At 35.6% G+C, this 16175-nt stretch overlaps 1 protein-coding gene across 1 annotated transcript in view; it reads right to left on the reverse strand.

The window, feature by feature from the left end:
* Positions 1 to 16175, reverse strand: part of Hdac9 (histone deacetylase 9) — an 805515-nt gene that overhangs the window by 103822 nt on the left and 685518 nt on the right. The window contains exon 22 of the mRNA XM_048339733.1: positions 12639 to 12757. Coding sequence (XP_048195690.1) covers positions 12639 to 12757 — 119 coding nt within the window. The remainder of the gene's footprint in view (positions 1 to 12638; positions 12758 to 16175) is intronic.

A 16175-nucleotide genomic window follows, 5' to 3' on the forward strand; every position in this document is an offset into this window, starting at 1 on the left:
ATACATTTGGAAGTGCTTACTAAATGAGTAAGTTTGCTAGGTGATGAGCTATCATCAGTTTGTACTATCTACTTATGCCTGGCTATCTAGCTTGACCCTTTGTTGTTATACAGAAGTACCATCCATTGGGTGATACTTGCTTCCAAATTCTATGACTCATATATATTTCAGGCTTTGCCCAACAGTTATTATTTCAGTGTCACCTGCCAGTTTCAAATATTTAAGTCAAACTGCTGTTGACTTAGACCTGTCCAATTCCCATGACAAAAACAATGTGCTAGCAAATATTACTCTGTCCTGAAGTGGTCACTGGTGATGCACACCTGTTATCCTAGGTACTTCAGAGGCTAAGATCTGAGAATGGTGGTAGGAAGACAACCCAGGCAGAAAAGTCCCTGAGGCTCTCATCTCCAGTTAACCATCAAAAGCTAGAAGTGACTCCATACATCTAGATCCTGAGTTCAAGCCATCATACCTGCACAAAATAAAACCATAAAATAGAATGAAAATAAACCTAAAATAGGAAAGAAAAAAGAACTATTCTAAACACCACTGAGTATTACAACTTTCTAATTCTGGATGTTTGCTGAGTGCATGTTGAATTCCATTCAGTTTGGAATGTCTTCAATGGGTCATCTCACTTAATCTCCCCAATCCATGCGTTCGACAGTTTCATTTGCTGGTGAGAACACTAAGGCCCCAAGAGGGAAAGGTAACTTGCAGCAGAGCCAAGTGCTAGACAGTGACAGCACAGAGTTTATCTTTATGAACCACTGCTTAAAGCTGCCCAGCAAGCTAGTTGTTTTTATTCCCTTTTTTCATTTTTTAGTATCGGCACACATGATACATCATGGATGGTTATTAATGAAATATGTTGCAGTAAATGTTCAACTAAAAAAAGGAAAAGGACAGAGTCACTTCAGAAAACTTACATATATTTTGAATTAGGTTTAAGTTGATTTTTTGGCAGTTTTGTTATTTTTAATTAATTTAATTTACTCTCAAGTCATGATTTTTGTTGGGGGCTAGTTTGGAGGAGTTATTTAATTAACCTAATTTGAACTCAGGGCCCTCTGCTTGGTTGGCAGGTGCTCATCCACTTGAGCTGTACATCATGCCCTAGGTCATTTGAGACTTTTTAAGGGAATAATCATTTAATAAATTCAGAATGGGCAATAGGTAAGGTAATGGTGGATATATGATAGATGAAAACACATGGTAGGTAACCTTGAGTAGCACAGTTTTAGCAATACAGACCAGGGAAGGTGCTGGAAGAGGACTATGGAGCGGAATCACTGACTAAGGTGGCCCAAGAAAGTGAAATCTGAGCCAAGAAGATGGTGGTCAAATAATACCAAAAGAAAGAGACTTCTAGGCAGAAGGATCTTCCTGTGCAAAGACCCTAACAAGAACATGATGGGGAAGAGGGCAGAGAGGGAGTGTAGTGAGAGGTTGGCCCTGCCCAGAGCACAGGGAAGGAACAGCAGGCAGAGTGCTGAGCTGTCCCTGGAGGTGAGAGGTATGCATGCTAAAAGTCATTTCTGAAACAGAGAGGTTGCAACAGAAAACATTTACCAAAGCTGAGAAAAGAAGAAAATAGAAGAGAATAAAGACCTGATCCATAGATTGTGTTATTATATAGTATAAAACAAATGATTCCTGAAAACAAAAGCTGAACTTTGATAAACAGGCCATCAGCAAGGCAGAGATTAGCAAGCTTTGTGTTTACAAGTGTAGAAATCTTCATTTGGGCTTGTTTGCTAAATCACTGAAACTTTATTTATTTAAGTAGTTGTGAAAAGGAGTTTTGGAGTATAATGTATTTTTGCTTCTCTTAATTACATAAAACATGCTTTTTTATACAGGGGATTTCTTCAGATTAAAACTAACTCTACATATTAAAAATCAGAAAAGATGATTAAAAAATAAGAGCTTATAATTGGTCACATAGCAATAAATTCTCATGTGACAATCTGCTATCAAGGTCTGAAGAAAAGGCAAAGGTGCACTTTATATTTAGAATATCGAGTTGCAATGATTAGTTCCTTCTTTTTGAGCAGCAACAGATCCCTGGAATGGATTATTAGCTTTGTTTTTTTGGTTTTTGGTTTTTTGGGTTTTTTTTTTTGCAATTTCTTTAAGTGCATGGTTTTTGGGCCAACCTTGTGTGGGTCTCTATTCTTGTATTTCTCTTGCTTTTTGTCAAATGTCTTACCTATCTACTGTCATTCCTCTCTCTCTCTGTCTCTGTCTCTGTCTCTCTCTCTCTCTCTCTCTCTCTCTCACACACACACACACACACACACACACACACACACTTTCAATTTAACCCCCCCTACTGGACTCATACTCAAGATCCTCCTGTTTCTCAAGTTTTGGGATTACATGTGTGCACCACTGCACTCAGCTGCCCAGGTTTGTGTAGTAGGTAAATATCAGTGAGGTGTTTGGGGATAATCCCATTGATCATATCAAGTTTTGTGGCGGTGACAATGACAAATTTCTGGTGTGTTTTACTCAGAGGAATTCAGTTGAGGGAAAGGGCTCAGTCACAGGTAGAGGAGGTGATTGCCTGCCTGCCTGCCTGCCTGCCTTTTGGTTGCAGGAAGGATGATAAGATCTCGTCATGCCAGCTTGCAGTTTTCTCATGTGGTGTTTCATAGGATTGGGGACTTTCATGCCTGAATCAACAGTCTGAGATCCATCTTCAAGCCTGTATCATGTGATCTGGTACTGCCATTCTTGTCACTTCCAAATAACTTGTGACAGCAGTAAGAACCTTCTTTTCCTTTTCAAGTCTTGACTTAGCTGCTAGCACTTCCTCCTTGTAGATGGCCTTTGTGGAGTATGTGGCAGAGTGGAGGCCTCTGACAGTTTCTCTGAGGAAGACAGGAAGCTACCTTCTGTGAGACTTGCTCCCTTTCTGTTAATTTTGAGGTACCTTTATATTCTTGGCACTGACATTAGCCTTTTTGATCTGTTTTCTTCTGTTAGTTCTGTTTCTCAGTTTTATTAACAATCACCTTCCAAGATGGCAAAGAGAAAGACCTTGCATTTTTAAAACAACTTGGAAAACTGGAGTGTGATTCAAGTGGTAGAGTACCAGCCCCAGCTGAACGATCAAGCTGGGGTCATTCCTTTACACTGTGGGCACTTATCTATGACTTTACCTAAAGCGTTGTTTTATTCTTTTTGGTAGTGATCAGGTTGTGAAGTAAATCAGAGATATTGTTGGTTGGATATGAAATGTCATGCTGAAAGCTCATGCTCTAGAGACCTGTTTTCCAATGCATGATAGGAAGTGAGACTTTTGGAAATTCATCAGATCATGACTTTGAACTAATCAGTGCATTAATTCACAAAAGGATTCAGAATTGAATGTAGGTAATGAAAACTATGACAAATGGAGCCTTCAGAATAAATGACCCCTGTGATTTTTCTCAGACATTTTCTCACAGCAGTGGAGAGTGACTAACACAGAAACTAACAAGTTTACTTACAGTTATCTTCATAATAGTCAGAGCCTGTGTCCTGGACTTCCAGGCTAAGAAGAGAGATTTTTGTGTGTGAGCTAAGAAACAAACAAAAGATAAGGGAATCTACTACTTGTTTGTTTGGTTCAGTTTGATTAATGCTTTCTTAGAATTTCATTAATCGTTAGATATATATAAAGGAAATATAATTTAGAAAACTATAGTTTTTATGGATTTGGCTTGGATTTTAATAAATAATCTCAAGGAGTAAAGTATCAAATTTCTTTGAATCTGAGATGGTATCAATTGTGGTACAAAAAATTTGTGACCACTATTTTTTTTTTTAAATTTTTATTGTCAGACTGATATACAGAGCAGTTACAGTTTCATACTTTAGGCATTGGATACATTTCTTGTACTGTTTGTTACCTCCTCCATCATTCCCCTCTCCCCCTCCACTTTTCCCTTTCCCCCCATGAGTTGTTCAGTAGATTTACACTAAATAGTTTTGCAAGTATTGCTTTTGTAATCGTTTGTCTTTTTACCCTGTGTCTCTTGATTTGGGTATTCCCTTTCAGTTTCCTAGTTCTAATACCTGTATACACGGTTTCCAATGTACTCAGATAAGATACAGAGATAGTACAGGTACAATCACAGAAAGGGGATACAAGAGGATCATCAATAATAGAAGCTAAGGTTTCACATCGCATGTTGAAAGTAATTACAACAGTGATATAACAGTCGTTTCCATAACATGGAGTTCATTTCATTTAGCATCATCTTTTGTGTTCATAAGGGTATAGCTATTAGGCTCTTGTGATCCTTTGCTGTGACTAGCCTAAACCTGTGCTAATTATTCCCTATGAGGAAGATCATAGAGTCCGTGTTTCTTTGGGTCTGGCTCACTTCACTTAGTATAATTTTTCCAAGTCCTTCCATTTCCTTACAAATGGGGCAATGTCATTCTTTCTGATAAAGTCATAAAATTCCATTGTGTATACATACCCCATTATCCTGATCCATTCGTCTACTGAGGGGCATCTGGGTCGGTTCCAAATTCTAGCTATGACTAATTGTGCTGCGATGAACATTGTTGTGCTGGTGACTTTAGTGTGTTCTTTTTTGTGGTCTTTTGGGTAGATGCCCAAAAGTGGGGCTGCTGGGTCATAGGGGAGCTCAAAGCTTAGCCTTCTGAGGAATCTCCATACTGCTTTCCAAAGTGGCTGAACCAGTTTACATTCCCACCAACAATGAAGTAGGGTTCCCTTTTGGCCACATCCCCTCCAACATTTGTCATTGTTAGTTTTCTTGATATAGGACATTCTTACTGGGGTGAGATGGAATCTCAATGTTGTTTTGGTTTGCATTTCTTTGATGGCCAGTGATGTAGAGCACTTTTTCATATGTCTCTTGGCCATTCTCATTTCCTCATCAGAGAAGTCTCTTTGTAAGTCTTTAGCCCACTTGTTGAGGGGGCTATTGGTTCTTTGCGGTTTTGTTTTGGAAGAATGAAATTCTTTTAGTTCTGCATATAATTTAGATATGAGGCCTTTGTCCATTGTATGGCCGGTAAAGATCTTTTCCCAATCTGTAGGCTTTCTGTTTATCTTGCGAGCTATGTCCTTTGACCTGCAAAAGCTCTGCAGTTTGATACAGTCCCATTTGTCCATTCTTTTTTTATTTGTAGCCTTTCTGGGTCTTTGTTAAGGAAGTTCGGTCCTGTGCCAAGGAGCCCAAGTGTTTCTCCTACTCCTTCCTTTAGTATTTTCAGGGTATCTGTTTTAATTTTGAGGTCTTTGATCCATTTGGATTTCATTTTGGTGCAGGGTGATATATAAGGATCTAGTTTTAGTTTGTTGCATGTGTTGAACCAGTTTTGCCAGCACCATTTGTTAAAGAGGCTGTCTTTTTTCCATCCTATTTTTTAGCTCCTTTATCAAAGATTAAGTAGGCATAGTTCTGTGGCTTCATTTCTGGGTCTTCAATTCTGTTCCATTGGTCTTCAGGCCTGTTCTAGTGCTAATACCAAGATGTTTTTATTACTATAGCTTTATAATACAGCTTGAAGTTGGGTATTGTAATTCCTCCAGCACTGTTCTTTCTGCTTAGGATTGTTTTTGCTATTCTGGGTCTTTTATTGTTCCATATAAATTTCTGGATTGCTTCCTCTATTTCATTAAAAAAATTGTGTTGGGATATTAATGGGTATTGCATTGAATTTCTAGATAGCTTTTGGCAATATTGCCATTTTGATTATATTAATCCTCCCAATCCAGGAGCATGGGAGATTTTTCCATTTCCTTAGTTCTGCCTTAATTTTGTTTTTCATGTTTTTAAAGTTCTCATCATAGAGGTATTTCATTTCTTTGGTAAAGGTTATTCCTAGGTATTTTATGTTTTTTGAGGCTATTGCAAAAGGAGTTGCCTTCCTGATTTCAGCCTCGGCAGGTCATTAGCATGTAGAAATGCCATTGATTTTTGAGGGTGTATTTTATACCCTGCAACTTTGCCAAAGTTTTGGATCAGCTCTAGTAGCTTGGGAGTAGAGTCTATGGGATTCTTTAGGTATAGGATCATGTCATCTGCGAAGAGATAAAGTTTAACTTCATCTTTTCCTATTTGGATCCCCTTTGTATTTTCTTCTTGCCTAATTGCTCTGGCTAGGAATTCTAGTACTATGGTGAAGAGAAGGGGGGAGAGTGGAAATCTCTGCCTTGCTCCTGATTTTAAAGGGAATGGCTTTAGTTTTTCACCATTTAGAATTATACTTACTATTGGTTTGTCATCGACTGCCTTTATTATATTCAGGAGTGTCCCCTGGAATCTCAGTTTTTCCAGGGCTTTTAGCATAAATGGGTGCTGGATTTTATCAAATGCCTTTTCTGCATCCAGAGATGTAACCATGTGGTTCTTTACCTTGCTCCGGTTGATGTGGTGGATTACATTAATTGACTTGTGTATATTGAACCAAATTTGCATCCCTGGGATGAATCCAATTTGATCATGTTGTATGATTTTTTTGATGGCCTGTTGAAGTTGATTAGCCAGAATTTTGTTGAGAATTTTTTGCATCTATGTTCATCAGGGAAATCGGTCTATAGTTCTCTTTCTGTGATGAGTCCTTGCCTGGTTTGGGGATGAGGGGTTATACTGGCTTCATAGAATGTATCTGGTAGTGAACTTTCTCTTTCAATTTCATTGAAGAGTTTGAGAAATATTGGTGTGAGTTCTGTTTTGAAGGCCTTGTAGAATTCTGCTGTGAATCCATCTGGACCTGGGCTTTTCTTGGATGGGAGATCACTTATTGCCGTTTCTATTTCAATGCTGGATATGGGTGACCACTATTTTATATAGTACTATTGGAATAAGAAAACATTGTCAATCTAATAATAAAATGATATTAAATGTAAGTGATATTCAAATTTCCTACGTAATTAAAACATGAGAAAATGCACACTTGTGCTAATGAAATATAGTATATATTTTCATGCACAGTTACAGATGCCACCATCCTTCAGGGAAAATTCTGCTTAGATATTTTCTTTCCATTAGCAAGGTTGATCTGGCTCCATTTATGGCACAGTCATAGTAATTTTGTTTTCAAAGTTAAATAGTAGTCAACTAAGCCCACAGATTGTTTTATGACATCATAACTAAAAATTGCAGATGGAAAATATCCCTCTACAATTTGATTTCTGAGTTTTACTGTGGTATCAGAGGGCAGGCAGTTGGGTGAGAAAACGAAGGAGAGGTAATAGTAAAAGACGGAGAACTCACTGGCTTGAATAAATCTTTACTCAAGATCATAAATCATTCCCAAATCTAAGATGTATGGTTTTTTTTCCTTGCTAACATTTTCTCTTTTAATTAGCTGTGCTGCTTATTTATGTCAGCTGCTACATGTATGTAAGTGAGCTAAGTTACAGTGATTTACAAATGCCTTTCAATCCACTTCCCTTCACCCTTGCTGGGGGCCAGGTCCTCCTGGGACTATAACAAAGTGATTTACTTGTAGGTACATGCAATGCTGAACCCACAACTAAGGTTCTGACCACTTCTCTACTTCATGGGAGAAAGAAGATAATCTGACTACGGACAGTATAGGGGAGAGCTTCGTTGACTTGATCAGTTTTATTCATATAGTAAACTCATTGGAAAACTTTTTTAATTTTCTATATTTTCACAATTAAGAATAGAATTTTCACCATAATTAGAACTTCATTCATTTACTTGGGATATTTTTGGTAAATAAAGTAATTTTCCTACTACACAGTAGAAATCAAGAGACAACAAGATCGGGTTGTGGTTTTGGTATTCTTCATTTCTGAAACTCAAGCAAGGCACTTAATTTTTCTAAAATTACTAGTTTCAATGATTGCAAATCATCTTCAATAAATTCAATTAAGTAAAATCAAAGAGAATAATAATGTTTTGGATATCAAAAGGGAGGGTACTTTATATTTTCTCACTTAATTGTAAAAATGAAATTGGAGAATTTAAGTACTCAACACAGTGCCTTTCTCTGCATAAATAATGATCCCTGATGGTTTTATTCTATTTCAAATGATAGAATTACCACCAGGATGAAATCAATACTCCTTTTTCAGTCAAGAAAACAGTCTATAAAACCTTGTGTACTTTTGGAAGGTCCAAGCCCAAATTAGAACTCTGAGATTGTTTTATTTACCTCTTTAGACTCTTTCTTTTCTTTTCTTTCCTTCTTTCTTTTTTCTTTCTTTTTTTCTTATCTCCTTTCTTTCTTTAGTTCATTCATTCCTTCTTTCTCTCTCTCTTTCTTCATTCCTTCCTTCCTTCCTTCCTTTCTTTCTTTCCTTTTTTCTTTCTTTCTTTCTTTCTCTCTCCCTTTTTCTTTTGCGTAGAATGACATTGTTTTCTGAGTGCTGATAATTGATCTGTAACTTCACTATATTTATTTATTGGTTTCATAATTTTATTTTTATTTAGTTTTACTACTTAAGAGATGCGCCATCATCCACAATGACTTCTCAAAAAGTAAAAGAATCTTATTCGCACAGTAAAGGCCATCTGCATACATGAATCTCCAGCAAAAGTAGAAAAGGATGCACGTGTTACAAGGGAAGAAAAAATATGTTTTGCTGTGAAATTAATTTAAAGATTTTTTCTTTAAGTTTGAGAACACTGTAAAGTATGATGCTATGATATAAAGAATCATTTTCATTGTTTGAAAATGGGACTCACTGGTCATGGTAACCTTCCTAAGCTATAACCTGAAGACAAATTAGTTCCAAAGTAGAAGACTTAGAAAAATAAACTGATCACTTGGAGTCAAAGTTTGATGCCAGGTTTAGGGCTAGATCTTAACCTTGACCCTAACTACGAAAAGGACATAGAGGATAAATAAGTACCCAAGATACTTCATTTTAAATAAAGCTTTAAACTTCAAACTTCAAATACCAGTTTTTATTGTAGTTTCATAGCAAAGAATATAATATATTTTTTAAAGTGAGAGAAGAGAAGAAAGAAAAATCTCATTAGTCATGATGGCCTTTAATTTTGTACCATCTCCAAACTTGTGCTGTGAATTTGGGCATAACAACCAACTTTTGTACTTTGTGTTTAGTCAAACAGCTAATTTGATGTTTGAAATAAACAAAAGCCATTGTTACTTTGAATCCATTTCTCTTTCCTTTCAAAATATTCAAGACAATTTTAAAAGATTAGTCCATGTGCCAAGAAAATATAACTTTAACATGTCAGACATGGCTCACTAAAATCATCAAATATTTCACTTGGAGCAGGAGCAAGTTTAGCCAAAACTGAAAAACTTTAGAAGAGGAATTTGCTTTTGTATGTTGCACCTACTTTTGACTTGAGATTTATTATATATATATATATATATATATATATGTATATTTATTTATTTATTTATTTATTTATTTCCCTTTAACTTCAACCAAGTAATACATGAATACAATGAATCCTGGTCATTGTTATTTCTTTCATGACTTGAAATTTTTATTTTTTTAGCCTGTTTCTAACTTTGTTCGGGGGCTTTCCACCAATGATGATATAATGACTTTGGGCATGGGTCAGTGAGAGCTCAATTTTAATTCTCTGTCTAGAACTTCTAGACCAAGGTAAGAGATCTGCACCTGTTAAGTGTTTAGAAAGCAAACAAAAAGAGCCAGTGATGAGACATTTAGAGGTGGATGTATGGAGAGACCCAGTTGTCTCAGACTCTATGCAGTTAAGCTAGTAGCCTCTCCACAAAACAGAGCTGGTAAACTAAGGCTTCCCTGTAGTGATCTGTATAGCTGTCCAGAGGTAAAGTTCTGTTATGAATACTATCATAAACTGTGAAGGTGAAAACAAAGGCACCAATATGGCCTTCCTAAAATATGCATCCAAATTCTCTATTATCCTTTTCCAGAAATGATTTGGTTCTCAATGAAAAAATCCTGCAAGTGCCTCACAGAATTTCGTCTACACATATTCATGATGAACATGTCACTCTTAACTCTCATAATTTTCATATGGGAAAGCAAACTTCATTTCCTTATCTGTAAAATATGTGGATAAGGTGGGGCACTGGTGGCTAACGCTTATAATCCTATAATCCTAGCTACTCAGGAGGATGAGATTTAAGGGTCACAGTTCAAAGCCAACCTGAGGAAAGAAGGTCTGTGAGACTCTTCTCTTCCATTAAACACCAGAAAACTGGAAGTGGAGCTGCTAGAATGTGGTAGAATGAAGTGGTAGAATGCTAACTTGGGCAAAGTGCTCAGGATGGCATCCGGCTGAGTTCAAGCCCCAAGACCAAGGGGGGGTCGGTGTGTGTGTATATATATATATACATATATATGTGTATATATATGTTTATATCTACATATATGTTTATACATGTATATATATTTATACATATATATGTGAATTGTTTTCAGGTAGTCTCTATTATACTACCTTTGGATTCTAAGATTTTTTTTTCTCCTCACTATGTATCATTCCTTATTAAACAAACAGTTAATTATTATATCACTTAAAACTCATGTCACTTTGCTTTTCTTAGGAAGTAGGCATTTAGTAGGAAATCCTATGGTATTTTAAGTACAAAAGATATCTAAGGGAAGAAATAGATATGTAGTGGCTATAAATAGGAGGAAAGATTTTATGTTCAGATTAACCTGGAATAGAATGAACATATAATACAAACTGCAAATAGATAAAAGAAATGTTGGAGGTCTTATTGCATTGTACTTGCTGTATCTTGCATCTTAAATATCCCCTAAAGGTTAATGTGTTGAAAACTTAGTTCTTATCATGGAAGTATGAGGAGGTAGTGGAAGTTTTAAAAGGAATGTCCTGTACAGGCCTTTAAATCATGGGAGGTGTACTTTTGAGAGGGTTTGCCTCTTTCTTTTTCTTTGGCTCCCTGATTATAAGGTGAGCAGATCTGACCCACTATATACCATAAAGCACTTGTCCAACTGACCATTCCATCTTTATAAGTTGATTATCTCAGGTATTTCATCACAATGTTGGAAATCTAACAGCACTAACATAAGAACCCAAGGCCATTCCACCTCTAACTAAATAGCCCTGCTATTACTACTTTGTATTCGTCCTTCCAACATGACACTTGAGATTTGAACTTACTTTGGAAAAATATGAACACTTAAATAAAAGATTTGTTTCTTCCAGCTAGTTTTGAGAAATAGACATGTTAAAACACATCCCCTTGGCAAGGAAAAAAGACACAGTGACTGACATTCTTCCTTCCTGAGGGAGACTGTTGGATTTAATGGCAAGAAACACTTTTTTTTTTTTTTTTGGTAGATTTGCGTCTTTGCTCTCCATGTGTTTTGCATTTTTTGGGTTTTTCTTAATTTGGATTTCAATTTTATTTTTCTTTATTTCAACTACACTACTCACTAGTCTTGATCCAAACGAGGTTTATCTGTAATGGAAAGACTGACTTCTATTTGAATTCCATGAAGAATAGCAATGAAAAGACCATAAAGATATTCGATATGAGCAAACACCTCTTTATTCAATTTTACCAAAATTATGCACTGTTATGTCTTTTTTTTGCCTTTGTAGAGTTGACTGCTTTAATATGTTTTCAATAGACAACAAGGCACCAGAACACTGGGTAAATAATAGATGTTAAAAATAGTGACTACCTAACAATGTTACTGGAATAATTAGAGTGCAGAAAACTCTCTCACATGAGAAGCCAACTAAAAACAAAGGTTGGCATGATGCTGTTTCTTTTCAAATTAATACAGCACACTTGTTCCAAACTCATCCCTCCCACATAAAATTGTTGGATTGTTTTTGTTTAGTTTGCTTTTCCATTTCCCTTAAATATACAACTGTGGATCCCATTCTTTGTGTAATTTTTACATATTTTTATAAATAGCCATGGTGTCAGCATATAGTTGTATACATCAGCTATACATATGCCTTGCTTCACACTTAGAATAAGTAAATTATTCTTATAGGAAGTTTCATTTCTAGTCAGATTGCACTGAGTCGTGTTATCTAAATGCAATCAAACAAAATTCATTTCCTCATAGCCAAAATGCTCATCTTTGTACACTGAAGAGCACATTAATCAAGATATATTCATAAATTGCTTTGTAAATGGCAACACAATTGTACAATTACTTAAAGATTATAATCAAGTTTTAATGTAAAAGAAACTGAGGATTGCCATCAATGGAATAGAGCTTCTTAGCACAGGGACCACACTTTTGTATCCAAACCTGGAAGGGCAATACATTATTGCAAAATAGCTATTCTTTCCCACGTGTAATGATTAAAAATCAATGACTTTTCCCCTTGTAAAAACCCAGTAGCTTTTCCTTACATAGGATCTCTCAGGTCAGTTAGCATAGTTAAATTAAAAGCTCCATCACTTTTGTCTTTAGTGGAAAACAAGACTTCTGAAAAGTATCAAGGTTCTAACATGTCTCATCAGTTCCACTAAAGGAAACCATCTTGTATTTCTTAAAGGCCAATTTCTTCAGACATGAATTAGAAAGAGCAATAAATGGCATCTGAGTGATTTTCAAGCATTGCACCAAAGTGTTTTTACCCTGATGCAGACAGGGTTGTCTATCTCTAAGTCAATGATGTAATAACATCACAGCGGCATTTCATGAACTTCTGAGTGGTACTTACATTTTGCGGTCACTTTGTACCCCCCCAATGGAGAGGTGTGGCCTTCCAATGCATCAAATCCAGCGGAAACCAGGACCACATCTGGATCAAACTCGTTGGCCACAGGCATTACGACAGTCCTGTACAATAAAAGGCAACACATGGGAATGGTGAATACCTTTAAAAGTTCTTCATTGAAAACAACTTGGCACAACCTCAAAAACATACCCAAGAAAAAAGAAAAGGAAGAAAGGAAACACTGCTTGAATGGATCAAAACTTATCATTTCCTTAATAGTGAATCGCTGTTATTTTAGCATCCCCATTCAGCTTTCTTTTTCTTTCATCTTTTTTCTCCAAATTAAAAAAAAAAAAAAAAAAAACCTTGCTCTGCAGGTACAATCTAAAGCCTGTCCTATTACATGCACATCTGTAGCTGTTTTATCCCACTGCCAATAAAAAAAAAAGAAAGAAAAATCTTGCGTCTTCCAAGGGAGTGACTAATGTTTTACAGAGGAAAGTCGAAGCTTTAGTGAAAAAAAAAAAAAAAAAGTTTAGCTTGCTCTACTTAGTGAGAACTTGGTGTAAATTTGAACTATAAATTTCTTTGGGGAAAAAGTTTGCTTTCTCAACTTTAAAAATATTTTAAAATATTTGTCATGGTAGGGGGTGACTCTTGCAAAGGAAAAACACGAAATTCCCTTAATAGAATCCAGACTATAATGTTAAGCGAGTGTAAGGTCAGACACACCAGGAATGTAACAGCCTCATCCCTGACAGAAACCCCTGCTGGCCTCACTCAGACAGGCTGGAGTGTCCCTTCCCCAAGCTCCCTAACCCCTTCCTTGTGCTTATTCTAAGAAAGAATGACCAAAGGATGCTCCAGGAATTTGGGGGGAAAACATTAAAAATCTATTATTTCATGTAGCCTTTGAGACCGTCATGCCCTCCAAAAAGTTAAATTTCAAAAACTATTTAATAAAGTGAAGACAGTGTAAACTATCTTGAATTTTAAAAGTAGTAAGAGCTCTCCTGTATGCTTGTGAGAAATAGCAGAAACTCATGAAAATAGTGTTCTTTAATATTAGTTTTCTTTAATATTAATTTTCACTGTCAATTTTTGTAGCTATGTTTCTAACAGGTACATGTTAATTTTATATTTAAACTTTTAATTGTGTCAAAAGTAAGTAGTTATTTAGCTTACACAGTAGAAAATATCTGAGTGAATCTTATCTAGAGATATGAATTAATTCAATATCGTTTTCAGTCACTCCTCTGCTATTCTACAAATTCCATCCTTCATTTATAAATGGCATGTGTGTAATGAAAGAGTCTTATATAGTAGTCCTACAACAACTGGACAACCACATAAATCTGATATGTCCTCAATGAAACTAAGTAAAAACCCAGTATTAGTTACTGTGTAAAATCTCATCCTGTTTTCTATTAAGAAGCTCTACTACAGCTAAATTATTTAAAGGATGGATCAGATTCATTCACTTCATAATAGAATCAACTATTCATTATTGTTTTCATAAAACTTATCACATATGACCATATGAGCAAAAGAGCCCTGTGTTGCTGAATTATCAGAATAATTATTAGAATACTCTCTTCTAACAATCTATTTATTTTGTTGAATCCAATATACTTTCTTTCTTTTTATTTATTTATAGTCAAAGTGATGTACAGAGGTGTTACAGATTCATATGTAAGGCAGTGAATACATTTCTTATCCAACTTGTTATCCAACGCCCTTATCTCATCCAATTCCCTCATTTTTCTCCCACTTTGGCCCCTCTCCTCCCCATGAGTTGCACAGCATATAGTTTTGTGAGTATTACTGTTGCACTGGTTTGTCTTTTATCCTTTGTCTCTCTATTTTGATGTTCCCCTTCCCTTCCCTAGTTCCCATAAATGTATATACAACACCCAGGGTACCAAAGTCGGTTACAGTTGCATCAGGGATAAAACTATGGGGAAGAAAGACAAAAGAACAAGACATAATTTCACATGGTATGTTGAAAGTAACAACAACAATGATAAACCACTTATTTACTTTCTTGGAGGATGAATGATTTTTTTTAAGTAGATAGCATATTGCTGTGTAGGTCATTTCTGAAGTGGCAAACATAGTTTATAATTTTACAAAGCCGTGAAAAATGCTTCATCTTGCAAAAGCAATTTTTGTAATATGAATTCACTCCCAAAATAAGTGGAACATGGGAAATTTGAGGCAAACACTTAACCATTAGGCTATATTCCCAGCCCGTGATGGGAAATTTGAAAGAAAAAAAAAGCTTATTGAATGGACTCCTTCAGCTTAAAAGTATGCATTCCCAGAACTGTGTATGAATGGTCACTTGCTGAGTGAATTATCTGTGAATCATCACAATTGAGTGATAGGATGTAATGCTGTAAAACATTCTTTGTCCTATTTAACTGAAGCACTGGCTACAAAAGCAACAGATGCTGATAGAGAGTAACACTAGTAAAGTTTTCTTTTATTCCTTTCAATAAGTATGTATTGAGTCTCTACTACGCTGTACCATGTTGACTTAATGTTCTCATTTTGAACTGAATCTTATTTGTTTTCCTGTTGTTTACATCGAACTCTACTGTACTTCTTCAAGATAAATTGATAAACTAAGACACCACCAATCTCCTTATTTTGGCAATTATTTTAGGAATCTTCACAGAAATGTTTGGACTTATCTGTTTAGCAGTTTAGATTTACTAGACTGTTCAATGCTCTTTCTAGAAACTTCACTGTTATCAAACAAAATCTATTCTTCAAGCTTATACATGATGTGGGTATAACCTAAAAGCCTTTATTGGTAGTTTTCAACAATTGGGCAGAATGCTTCATGGTATCTGCTATGGCTTGAATGCATTTTGAAAAATTATGTTGAAATGTATGTGCCATTCTTGCAGTATTAAGGAGGGGTTCTCTAAGAATGATCAGAATGAATTAATGCCATTATCACTGAAATGGTTCCTGATGAAAGAATAGAGCATATATTCGGGGTTTGGTCTTTTCTCCATCTTACGTGTACTCTTGTACTCTTCCCCTATGTAGACACAGCTTAGAAGCTGTACTAGGTGCTAACACCACAGTCTTAAAATGTCTTACCTCCAGAAAGAACTATTAGCTGCAGAATTCTCTGTTCTTAGTCAATTATGGAGGTTCAGATATTTGGTTACAGAAATACAAAATGGACTAAGATGGCATCTGAGAGATCAAAAATATACACGATTATCAAATCTTAAAAAAATGCGTTTTTTTAAAAGAATAAATCCTTAAAGGCTTTTATTTAAATTTTTGTATATAGACTTGTTTTATCTAGTTAAAGATGGCACACAAAGAGTATATTTGCCTAAGCTGTTAGATATTTGCTAATTAAGATGGCACTCCAATAAGAAGAAATAGCTACTATCACAATGTTGTTTTCCAATATCATTTTTTTTAAAAGAAACAAGGAATTTTTCAGAGAAGTGATTAACAGCTTGAATCAGAAAATGTACAAGGTGACTCTGAAACACAATGTGGCATTTGTAA

Source organism: Perognathus longimembris, chromosome 2, assembly GCF_023159225.1.
Source record: "Perognathus longimembris pacificus isolate PPM17 chromosome 2, ASM2315922v1, whole genome shotgun sequence".
Taxonomy (NCBI): domain Eukaryota; kingdom Metazoa; phylum Chordata; class Mammalia; order Rodentia; family Heteromyidae; genus Perognathus; species Perognathus longimembris.